Source organism: Rhinoraja longicauda, chromosome 14 (genome assembly GCF_053455715.1).
Source record: "Rhinoraja longicauda isolate Sanriku21f chromosome 14, sRhiLon1.1, whole genome shotgun sequence".
Classification (NCBI taxonomy): domain Eukaryota; kingdom Metazoa; phylum Chordata; class Chondrichthyes; order Rajiformes; family Arhynchobatidae; genus Rhinoraja; species Rhinoraja longicauda.
The window spans coordinates 7,572,107-7,585,006 of record NC_135966.1 but is presented as its reverse complement, the minus strand read 5'-3'; the positions used below and the strand labels follow the sequence as shown (position 1 = coordinate 7,585,006).

Sequence of the window (12,900 nt, the reverse complement as noted above, 5' to 3'; positions counted from 1 at the left end):
GGACATGTGACATTTCGGGCTGCTACCTTTCTTCAGAGCTTTTTCTTCAGAGTCTGAAGAAGGGTCTCCACTTAAAATATCATTTTGCGAATTCCCTCCACAGGTGTAGCCTGACCCACTGAGTTGCTCCAGCACTTTGTATCTGGCTGCTGGTATTTTATCGTTTTGTTTTTAAAAATGAGAAAAATGTGCATCGTTTTAATTGTTTAGCATCAATATTTAATTTAGTTTAGTTTAGGGATGCAGAAACAGGCCCTCTGGCCCACCAAGTCCAAGCCGACCAGCAATTCCTGCATACCAACACTATTCTACACAGTAGGGGACAATTTACAATCTTTACCAAAGCCAATTAACCTGCAAACCTGTATGCCTTTGGAGTGTGGGAGGAAACCGGAGCATCCAGGGAAAACCCACAGTTACAGGGAGAACGTACAAACTATATACAGACAGCACCCGTAGTTAGGATCGAACCCGGGTCTCTGGCGCTGTAAGGCAGCAACTCTACCGTGACACCACCATGCTACGCCATATTATTATTGCAATTGCAACAAATCTGAAATCATCATCATTGGTCCAAAAATGCTCACCAAATCCACCCAAAACTTCATCCTCAACATTGATGGTCTCCCAGTATCCACCTCACCTCACATCCGGAATCTTGGAATCATCCTTGATCAAACCCTCTCCTTCGACAAACACATCAAACACATCACAAAGACAGCCTTCTTCCACCTCAAAAACATTGCCCGTCTCCGTCCATCCCTCTCCTCCACAGCTGCAGAAACCCTCATCCACGCCTTCATCACCTCCCGTCTGGACTACTGCAACAGCCTCCTTCCTCTATGGCGCACCCTCAAAAATCATCAATAAACTTCAATACATTCAAAACTCCGCTGCCCGTCTACTCACACACACCTCGATCCGTGACCATATCACCCCCGTCCTTTATAAACTCCACTGGCTCCCCATCCCCCAGAGAATCCAGTACAAAATCCTCCTCATAACCTACAAAGCCCTCCATAACCTGGCCCCATCCTACCTGACCGACCTCCTCCACAGGCACACTCCCACCTGCACCCTCCGCTCTGCCGCTGCCAATCTCCTATCCCCCCACATCCGGACTAAACTCAGATCCTGGGGGGACAGGGCTTTCTCCATCGCTGCTCCCACCCTATGGAACTCACTACCCCAAACCGTTAGAGACTCCCCCACACTCACCACATTCAAAACATCGCTGAAGTCTCACCTGTTCAGTACTGCCTTCAACCACTGAAGGTCACCTCACCTACTGTCTCCTTTCTCTGTTCATTTATTTATTTACTTATTTATCTATTTATTAATTTCCCTATGTTCTCAAAATCTCTGTAAAGCGTCTTTGAGTATATGAAAAGCGCTATATAAATAAAATGTATTATTATTATTATTATTATTATTAAAAACTCAATCAGATTGAGAGGAGTAACATTGTCCTCCATGCAATGAACTGAAGGACTTTAATTTTGCGCTGCAATTTGTCATCTCAGTAGGACTTCCCTGAACAGATGCTGGAGAACACACGAGGCAGAGTGTTCTTTACAGTCTTACAGGTACTTCATCCTAAATAGTGTCAGTTTCCCTCAGTTCACCTCTACACTGGGAGAAGCCTACAACAGGAGTTTCTTGACTGGCAATTGATAAACGAGGGAAGTCAAAGCCCGATGACGGGGTGAATAATCCTGCAGGTAATCAGCCTGGAAACAGCATCCCAAAGCAAAATCAATAGAATTGATCAGCCACATGCAATTATTGGCCGTGTTAAAAAATGAATATGAATACTTTTATAGAGCCTCTTAACATTATACATATTTTATTGTTGGATACTTTATGATTCAAAGACTCTCTCTATTTTCAAACAAACCATTTAAATTAATTTTGGCTAGATTATAACATAGAAACATAGAAGCAGGAGTAGGCCATTCGGCCCTTCGAGGCAGCAGCGCCATTCAATATGATCATGGTTGATCATCCAAAATCAGTACCCCGTTCCTGCTTTTTCCCCATACCCCTTGATTCCGTTAGCCCTAAGAGCTAAATCTGACTCTCTCTTGAAAACATCCAGTTGATTGGCCTCCACTGCCTTCTGAGGTAAAGAACTCCACAGATTCATAACTCTCTGGGTGAAAAAGTTTTTCCTCATCTCAGTCCTAAGTGGCCCCTGGTTCTGGACTCCCCCAACATCGGGAACATTTTTCCTGCATCTAGCCTATCCAATCCCTTATAAATTTTATATGTTTCTATAAGATCCCCTCTCATCCTTCTAAATTCCAGTGAATACAAGCCCAGTTAATCCATTGTTTCATCATATGTCAGTCCTGCCATCCCGGGAATTAACCTGGTGAACCTACGCTGCACTCCCTCAATAGCAAGAATATCCTTCCTCAAATTAGGAGACCAAAACTGCACACTGCATAACAGCCGAGCCATACCAGAATACGAAATACTGAACAACACAGGATGGCAAGTTTTTAAAATAATGTTTTAAACTTACACAACAGCCACTGCAATAAAAAAATATTACTATTAACTGTTTTGAGACATTTCAATGTATTTAATAGCTATGTAGAAGCATTTCTACAAATTCTGAAGGCTTTGTTTCATAGTGATCGCCATTAGATCTCAGCATGAACATTACTGCTATAAATAATGACTCATTTAAAACTTACCAGATCGTGTTATTCCACTGTCTCGGTCTTCATTGATTCCTCTACTGGGCATGTCCATGGGGGTGCTGTGAACTGTAAATGTCAAAAGTGGTCAAAATTTTGCATCTTACCATCGACTAACCTACTCCCCCAACAGCAGGTCCAGACCACAGTGCAAATCAAATATCAGGTTGTGAAAAACAGGTGAGCTTCAAATGATCCTACTTTGATGCTTTGTATTGTGGCATGCGGACTGGACTCACAACAGAGCATCATGCGTATCAATCAGCATGCAGTGCATCAGCAAGTGATTGAAGATTTCCAATGTTGCTATTATTCTTACTGACCCACCACCACCAAAACAATCAAGTCAGCATTGAAATAAATCAAAACCACAAAAATTTGATGATTCGCATGAAGTTGATTATGAAGTTTTGATTATTCAAATAAAATAGTTTTACTTCAGAATGCGTGCATTTTGTAACACTTTACAAGACAAGTCAATAACTACTCCCAAGCAAAATTCCATATTCCCATTCTAGATTGCCCATTTGTTAATTCATATATTTTCCTTCCCTCTTAAGAATTGAATTAAGAGCCAGCAATTTAGAAAGGCCAATAGGTTTCCAATAATTACAAACCAGCTAGCTCGTGTTTTCTGGAGAAATGAGGAACTACAGATGCTGGAGTCTTGAGCAAAACACAAAGTGCTGGAAGGGCCAAATGGCCTCCTCCTGCACCTATTTTCTATATTTCTATGTTTCTATCTCAGCTGGTCTGTGGAGGGAATGGAAAGGTGACGTCGGGCCTCTTCTTCTGGCCTCCATCTTCAAAGTCTGAAGAAGGATTCCGACCCGAAATGTCGTCATGCCATTCCCTCTATAGATGTTGGAGCGTAGACACAAAGATCTGCAGATGCCAGTTTACAAAAAAAAAACACAAAGTGCTGGAGCAACTCAGCAGGTCATGCAGCATCGGATGGGTGATGTTTCAAGTCAGGACCCTTCTTCAGACCTGAAATGTCACCTATCCATGTTCTCCAGGGATGCTGCCTGACCCACTGAGTTGCTCCAGCATTTTGTGTCCCTCTAGAGATGCTGCCTGACCTGCTGAATTCTGCCAGCACTTTGTGTCTAGCTAGTGTTTTCTGCTAATAAAGACCACAAATCTCTGCTTCCTTTCACCAGTTCCCCTCAGCTCCTCACATAAAACCATTAAATTAATAATATTTACAGCTCAAGACAAGCCACTGCCCCAGCTTGACCAGTGCATCAGTCATTAATTTGGACATCCTCTTTACGCTGCAACTAATCAACGTTACAAAATGATTAGTTGCCAGCCCTCAGTCAGGCCACCCTCCTTGCAATACTGGCTCCTAATCTATATAATCAATATCAATAAAATTACACGATCCTTCCTCTCCAGACCTTGGAACATAGAACAGTACAGCACAGGATCGGGTCCTTCGGCCCACAATGTTTGTGCTGAACATGATTCCCAGCTGAACAGATCTCATCTGCCTGCACATGATCCATATTAGAAGAACGCCTTTATTGTTAATTGTACGAGCAGTACAACTAAATTAAAAGTGCTACATCTGAAACAGTGCGACAGTGCAAATCTTTCAAAAACAATCGCACAGACATAAGAACCAACACAATAAGTACCAATATCAATAAAAAAACAATAAAAACTAATAAATAATAAATGAGTTTTGCACCTAAGATGCTGTATATTAAAAAAAAGTGCAAAGAAAGTGAAAGTTACATCAAGTCAAGTATTTCCATTCACAGTTCTTACGGCCCAGGGAAAGAAACTGTTTTTAAGTCAGTTTGTTCTGGCCCTTAGGCTCCTGTAGCGCCTCCCAGAGGGCAGGAGAGCAAACAGTTCATATCCTGGGTGTGTGTTGTCCTTAGTTATATTTCTGGCCCTGTTTAGACAACGCGAGCTGGTGATGTCCTCCAGAGAAGGCAGTGGACAGCCGATAATTTTCTCTGCTGTCTTAATGACCTTCTGGAGGGCCTTCTGGTCTGCAGCTGAGCAGCCAGCGTACCACACTATGGTGCAGTATGCCAGTACGCTCTCAATGGTGGAGCGGTAGAAGGTCACCAGCAGATTCTCCTTCAGTTTGTTTTTTTCGGAGCAGTCTTAAAAAGTGCAGTCTCTGCTGTGACTTTTTAACTACCGCTGTAGTATTTGCAGTCCAGGAGAGGTCCTGGGAGATGGTGCTCCCCAGGAACTTGAAGGTGGAGACCCTCTCCACTTCCTCCCCATTTATAAGAAGTGGGGTAGGAACCATCTGTGTCTCCTAAAATCCAGGACCATTTCCTTTGTCTTACTGGTATTCAGTGCTAGGTTGTTTGACTCGCACCATTTGGACAGAGCACAGACCTCGTCTCTGTATGCAGACTCCTCTCCTCCAGTGATCAGACTGACCACAGTTGTGTCGTCTGCAAATTTTAATGATTGAATTGGAGGAGTGGATAGGAGTGCAGTCGTGTGTATACAGAGCATAGAGGAGGGGGCTCAGCACCCAGCCCTGCGGGGAGCCAGTGGCGAGCGTAATGGTGGAGGAGCTGTGGGGGCCGATCTTGACAGATTGAGGGCGGTTCGTGAGGAAGTCTCTTATCCAGGCGCAGATGGATGGGGGAAAACCCAGGTTATTATACAGCTTGTCCACTAGTATGCCCGGTATGATCGTATTGAATGCCGAGCTGTAGTCTATGAAGAGCATTCTTACATAGGTCCCCGGGCTCTCCAGGTGGCTCAGTGCAGTGTAGAGGGCTGTATTGATGGCTTCTTCTGTGGATCTGTTTGCTCGATAGGCAAACTGATGAGGGTCAAAGCTGGGAGGGAGGATGGCTTTGATGTGTTGTGCCACAAGTTTCTCAAAGCATTTCATAACAACCGATGTAAGGGCTATTGGTCTGTAATCATTTAAACTACTGACAACATACTGGCCTCTTTGCAACTAGTATTTTCTCCAAAATTGCAAAGTTGTGCAAAATGCAGCAAATCTTCATTATTTTTCAGACTCGTGTTGAGGCCTTGAGTCAGGCCAAAGATGCTGAGTCAAAGCCCCAGCATATCTCCAATGTATTCAATAAGAAGAGTAGAAACAAGGAACTGCAGATGCTGACTTACAACAACAACAAAAAAGACACAAAGTGCCAGAGTAACTCAGCGGCTCAGGCAGCACCTCTGGAAAACATGGAAAGATGACGTTTTGGGTCAGGACCCTTCTTCACACTGATTGTAGTGTGTGTGTGTGTGTGTGTGTGTGTGTGTGTGTGTGTGTGTGTGTGTGTGTGTGTGTGTGTGTGTGTGTGTGTGTGGGTGGGGGGGAGAGGAAGCTGGGAGAAAGGAGGATAAAGCCTGGCAGGCAATAGGTTGATACACGTGAGACGTGGTTTTTGATAGTCAGATGGTTGGACGAAAGACAGAGATGAAAGTATAGAAGGTGCAAGACAGAAGGATTGAAGAGTTGCAATACTAATCCTAGTCATGGTATTAGCATGGAATTCAGCTGGTGTTATGGATTTACCAGATGATTCGTTAGAGGTCAGGACAGCAGATGAAGACATCTGGACCACACTTACCCATTTATAAACCCCACCAAGGCATGCTGTTACTAGTTAAAGGCACGAAGAATGTTTCCACACTGAAGCTTCAGCTCACCAGTGCTTTAGAAATACTAATAAAGATTCCTATGAGCATGTGGATTCAATTTGTTTCAAGTAGATAATGAAATAGGCCTGATTTGGCAGATCAACTTTGACTTGGGAACCCTGCCACTTGGTAAAAGCTCTGTGACCTCATTCAGAAGATGTTTTCTCTCTGGAGGGTAGATTGTTAGTCCTCGCACACAAAGCATTTGAGATGTGCTCAATGCAGGCTTGAATAGCTGATCAAACGATCAAGTGCATGTTATTCATGAACGATTCCTTGCCGCCAGATGATACAAGGGTGAACGCAAAGTCACATGAGCCATCACACCGGCAATTGGCCTAGATAAGACTGCTCCACAGCTAGAAATAAGGTTCTGACAATGAAGGGGGAAAATAAAAATAAAAGGTACAAAAAGACTTTCTGTCCAAGATACAATGGGGGTTCGGTGGCCTAGCGTCAGAGCTACTGGCTTTCAGTGCCAGAGACCCGGGTTCGATCCTGACTATGGGTGCTTGTCTGTACGGAGTTTGTATGTTCTCCTCAAGGGTTTTCCCTGACATCTTCGGTTTCATCCCACACTCCAAAGATGTATAGGTTTGCAGGTTAATTGGCTTGGTATAAATATTAAAAACTGTCCTACGTGTGTGTACGGTAGTGTTAATGTGCGGGGATCGCTGGTCGTTGCGGACTTGGTGTGCCGAAGGACTTGTTTCCTCACCATATCTCTAAACTAAACTAAAATATAAATTAACCCGTTTTTTCCCCAATTTTTCCACAGAAGTTCTCTTCCAAATTCAAAGGATTCCATTAGAACCTTCAAAAGACACAAGAACGCCAGCAAACAACCTTGTTATGATAAGTCTGTTTGAAATAAGATGGCTACCGGAAAGGAGCGGCATGTAAAAGCCTTGCAGCAGTAAGAGGAAAGGTTTACCAATGAGATAGAAACATAGAAAATAGGTGCAGGAGGAGGCCATTCGGCCCTTTGAGCCAGCACCGCCATTCATTGTGATCGTGGCTGATCATCAAAACATGACAAAAAAAAGATTGATCGCTGGGAATTCAGAACCCAAAATACGCAGAAAGTATCTCCATAAAATAAAGAGGCCAGCTGCTAAGCCTTTCATAAGATCGTCACATAGAAAGAGGTAACCGCACTTTAGACAAACTGCATCATCTTCAAAATTACTTGTTCAGATATCAGGCATGTGGCGTTCCATGACTTGCAATCAGATTTGGTAATATAACACAGAACTGACCCTCTAGAATGGAATATTGTGAAAGGAATACTAAAAGTAATCCAAAAATAACAACTGTTCTATCCCTGAGCTTAGCAATTCACAACTCTTTGTCCTCTCGGGCTCACACCTGTCTATCTGGCCTTTACCCAACAATCTGCCTATCAAATTACCCCCACACCTGTGTTCACTCATTACTGACTATGCTCTGTCCTGCCCCTTCTCTATCACAGCTTTCTTTCCTGCCCCCCTTCAATCAGTCTGAAGAACGAGGCGGGGAGGAAAGAAAGGGTGGTGGGTGTACAGAACGAGCTGCCAGAGGAGGTAGTTGAGGCAGGTCCTATCCCAATGTTTAAGCAGCAGTTAGACAGGTACATGGATAGGACAGGTTTAGATTGATTAGTAGGAATAGATGTTACAATCCCTAAGGTTTGCACTACAATTGACTGGTGTTGTTCTTGGGGGTGACCACTAGGTGATGTTGCTACCATTCAGACACATCTTCAGTTGTGTACCTCAACGTCACTGGGTGTTTCGGCCTTTTATCACAAGACACCCTCAGTCGAGGCAGGCCCACTGCAAGGTGATCAAACCTGGGTGGGTGAGAGATATGGGCCAAACACGGTCAGGTGGGACTCGTGTAGATGGGACATGTTCGGCGGCGTGGGCAAATATCCACGCTGTATGACTCGATAACTCAAAGGGGTCTGACCCGAAACGTCGCCCTCTCCATGTCCTCCAGAGATGCTGCCTGACCCGCTGAGTTACTCCAGCACTTTGTGTTAATCAAAAATCAACAGGTTTAATTTTAAATCAGTAGCCAAGTGCGATGGATTCAGGAATCGTTTGCTCCCTCACCATGTTCAACGCTGCACATCCTCAATTTCTGATTCATCTGATCAGATATATCCAGGTTTGATCACCTTGCAGTGGGTCACAGTTTAAGGATAAGGGGGAAGTCTTTTAGGACCGAGATGAGAAAGTTTTTTTTCACACAGAGAGTGGTGAATCTGTGGAATTATCTACCACAGAAGGTAGTTGAGGCCAGTTCATTGGCTATATTTAAGAGGGAGTTAGATGTGGCCCTTATGGCTAAAGGGATCAGGGGGTATGGAGAGAAGGCAGGTACGGGATACTGAGTTGGATGATCAGCCATGATCATATTGAATAGCAGTGCAGGCTCGAAGGGACGAATGGCCTACTCCTGCACCTATTTTCTATGTTTCTATCATCCAAGGACCTATATCCATATCTAGAACCAAACCTGAGAATTGGTGCTATCAATTGTTCTTGAATTATATACAATACAGAAATGCATTTCTCACAAAGTGTATGTGATTGTGTTAAAATGACCAGACTCATTTTTGTTGAGATAGGACTTCTTGAAATGCATGTTTTCTAATCAAAGAGTTGGAAGGATTAAAAAAGACAAAATATATTTTTTACAATTTTGCTGCCTGACCCACCTCTCTTCCCCTCCCCCTTCCCAGATCTCCCACTGTCTTCCTGTCTCCACCTATATCTTTTCTTTGTCCCGCCCCCCCTGACATCAGTCTGAAGAAGGGTCTCAACCCGAAACGTCACCCATTCCTTCTCTCCTGAGATGCTGCCTGACCTGCTGAGTTACTCCAGCATTTTGTGATACCTTCGATTTGTACCAGCACCTGCAGTTATTTTCCTACACTGAGTTACACCAGCAGTTTGTGTCCATCAAAGCAGAGCTAACAGGTCGGCCACAAGCCATTCTAGGGTGGTCATTCAACTCATTCAAAGAAAGGGTCTTCAGCTAAAGAAAAGCTTCAAGGAAAACAGACAGAAGTCTTCATTATGAATGGAATCAACACAGTGGAAAAATCCAAAAATAGACACTATGAGCACAAGGCAGTTGTTTTAGTTTTTTTAGTTTTAGAGATACAGCGCGGAAATAGGCCCTTTGGCCCACTGAGTCCACACCGCCCAGTGATCTCCGTACATTAATACTATCCCACACTAGGGACAATATTTACATTTATACTAAACCAATTAACCTGCAAACTTGTACGTCTTTGGAGCCCACACAGGTCACGGGGAGAACGTACACACTCTGTACAGACAGCACCCGTAGCCAGGATTGAACCCGGGTCTCTGGCACTGCAGGCACTGCAAGGCTGCAATTTTACCGCTGTGTTTATAGTTAATAAATTCAAGTCGGAAAGGAGGACGACATTTCCTTCAAGTGATAACATCTTGTTTTCACATGAAGTGGTTGTGACAAAGAGCAATGACACTTCTAGGAGGGAAGTTGAGCACCTTGGGGGACAGAAAATAGGAAATGTGATTGTAAAACTGATATTAGACAGAATGGGAAGATGCATTCATCAAGAATCAACACTAGACTGGATGTGTGGGAAGGAACTGCAGATGCTTGTTTAAATCGAAGATAGACAGAATATGCTGGAGTCACTCAGTGGGCCAGGCAGCATCTTTGGAGAGAAGGAATGGGTGACGTTTTGGATCGGGGCAGATGCCCTGTGCTATCTATCTATATATTACTAAAACTGTCTGTCCATGTGTATGGGTGTTTGTGCACACCGTAATTTTGGTGCTTTGCACAGCCAAAATGGTACACCATAGCGCCACAATTTCTCCATCACCTTACCATTATCCTGGGCATAATCGCTAACAACTCTCACTCAAATTGAGGGGGGGAGAAGGGGGAGAGTGGGGGTGGGGTCGGGGAGAGAGGGGGTGGGGGTCGGGGAGAGTGGGGGAGGGGAAGTGGGGGTTGGGGGGAACAGTGGGGGTGGGGGGACAGTGGGGGGCAGGAGAGTGGGGGTGGGGGAAGGGGAGGGAGGTGGGGGTCAGGAGAGGGGGGAATAGATGTGGGGAGGGGGGAATGGGGGTGGAGGCAGGGCTGTGGGGTGGGGGCAGGGGAGGGTGGGTAGGGGGGATGGAGTGGGTCAGTGGGGGGAGGAGGGGGGGGATAAGGGGGATTGAATGGGGGGGGGTTGAGGGTGCTACACCAATACAGGAGAGGTTTTGAGTCCAGGGCTCACTCAGTGACAACACCCTCTCCCCTTCCCTGTTCCCCCTCTACGAGGAATGGGCTCAACGGGTCCACTTGGTCTAGTATATTCTAAAATACATCCAGCACACAAGTTAAATACCATAGACACAAAGTGCTGGAGTAACCTAGTGGTTCAGGCAGCACCTCTGGAGAAAAAGGATAAGTGACATTTCTTCAGACAGAAACATCACCCGTACTTTTTCTCCAGAGATGCTGCCTGACCTGCTGAGTTACTCTAGCACTGTGTGTCTACCTTTGGTGTAAAGCAACACCTGCAGGTTTTTGTTTGTACGCAGGTTAAATAGGCAGGAAGAAGCTGGAATCGATGGTCGGCAGAGTTCCAGTTTGCTCTGAAAGCACATTTAAGCGAACTCATGCCTGATTGTACCTATTTGATACCAGAAATTACAGAAATACAGAAAAAAAACCCAGATCTCCTGAGTATTTATCAATGACGTCGAATCGATAAGGCATTCACCTTTGTGTGTGGGGAAGCAATGAAACAAAGGCCAAGAGAACCAGCATGCTTGGAAAGTGACCATGGGGGAAAGGGGACACCCAGAGAGAGCGGGTCATGCACACAGTCGTTACATATAAACATGCAAGTGCATCTCCAAAGACAGCAACACTCCTATAGCAATCATCAAATGATCAAAAAGCCATTTTTCCAAGTTACTCGAATCAAATGTTGTGCGTTGTTATTTTACACCAGTTATGAACCTCATTTCCACAGCTGCAGAGTACATGCGCAGCAGCCAAGGCACACCAGGGTCAGGGGGCTCAGAAACACTATGCAAACCTGCAAAGAAAGAAGCACTCCGGATGAGACGGAGCGGTGCAGTCTCAGACACACCCAGTGCCCTCCTGGGGCTGCAAAGCTGCGAGAAACCTGCGGAACAAACGTGTAACAAAAAAAAACACACAAGACAGTACAATGGGATTAGTAAAGCTATCAGGCACAAGTTAGATAACAGCAAGGACTTTCCTTTTTTCGAAACCAGAAAGAAAGCCAGAATTCTTCTTTTCAAAATGAAAGCCAGAATTCATTTATTTTGTAAATGGAAGCTTTAAATTAATTCTGGGCCAAAACAGATTTAAACGCACGTATACAAATGTAAACGCACACCTCTTTACCTCTCTGCAGTCGCTCTGTAAATTCGAAAAGGCTGAAACCAATGGCTTGTCTATTGCTGACAAAAATGAGTCTTTTAAGAAATAAAATTTCCAAAACGGAAAAAAAAATGGATAGTTTTTCAGTGAATGTTTGGCACAGGGACCAAAAATTGGAAATTGTAGGGAAAATATACTTAAGCTAATGCATTAAAAATGGTTCAATGGATATTACCTAACAAGAATAATTTGTAACAAGCATAAAAACTTCAGTGATGAATTTGAAGGGCAAAAGGGCAAAAATGGGCATTTTCAGATCTAGCTTGTCAAAACTGTAAGTCACTAAGTTTGGTATAGGTTAGAGATGTAGTGTGGACACAGGCCCTTCGGCCCACCGAATCCACACCGACCAACGATCACACTAGTTCTACCTTATCCCAGTTTCGCATCCTACACAATAGGGACAATTTACAGAAGCCAATTAACCTATGAGCCTGCATGTCTTTGAAGTGTGGGAGGAACTGGAGAAACCCACGCAGTCACAGGGAGAACGTACAAACTCCGTACAGACAGCACCCGTAGTTATCAATGAAAATGACAATGTCTTCGGCAGTTTCGCGTCCAGCAGTGTAAAATAAATTATAACCATGATCATGATATATAAACTAGAAATCTCCCCACCTAAAACAAGGACATTTAAAATATTTTTTGATGAATATCAATTTAACATCTTTAATTCTTTTCATTACAATGGTTATAAGATATACTGAAAAACAATAATTGCAATAATAATCTCAGAAATAGGACATCAACCGAAAGGAAATTGTACCACAACTACAAGCATTAATAGTATCATCCAATTAAATAATCCCTGAATTTTTATCCCTGAACTTCAACAAGAGAAACTGTGCAAATGATTTCATTCATTCATGTTCTCTATCCTGTTTTGTCCCTTAAGATATATTTTGAGTAACAGTATTAAACAAATAAAGATCATGTTAAAATCACGTAGCAACAGTAATGTGAATATTGCATATCATCGTAGGCACCAGTTAACATATTTAATCTTGCATTCTGTAATGTCTTTAACTGCGGCAATTCCCCATGGCTTAGTTTAGATTCGTTTAGTTTAGAGATACAATGTGGAATCAGACCC

The 12,900-nt window shown here is 43.8% G+C and overlaps 1 protein-coding gene across 3 annotated transcripts in view; it reads right to left on the bottom strand.

The window, feature by feature from the left end:
- fnip1 (folliculin interacting protein 1) overlaps window positions 1–12,900 on the bottom strand; it is a 92,851-nt gene that overhangs the window by 31,929 nt on the left and 48,022 nt on the right. For 2 of the 3 annotated variants that reach the window (XM_078411362.1, XM_078411364.1), the window contains exons 7-8: window positions 11,434–11,523; window positions 2,703–2,774 (exon numbers count right to left, since the gene is read on the bottom strand). In XM_078411362.1, the coding sequence (XP_078267488.1) occupies window positions 2,703–2,774; window positions 11,434–11,523 (162 nt within the window). The remainder of the gene's footprint in view (window positions 1–2,702; window positions 2,775–11,433; window positions 11,524–12,900) is intronic. The other variant, XM_078411365.1, reaches the window with a different exon arrangement.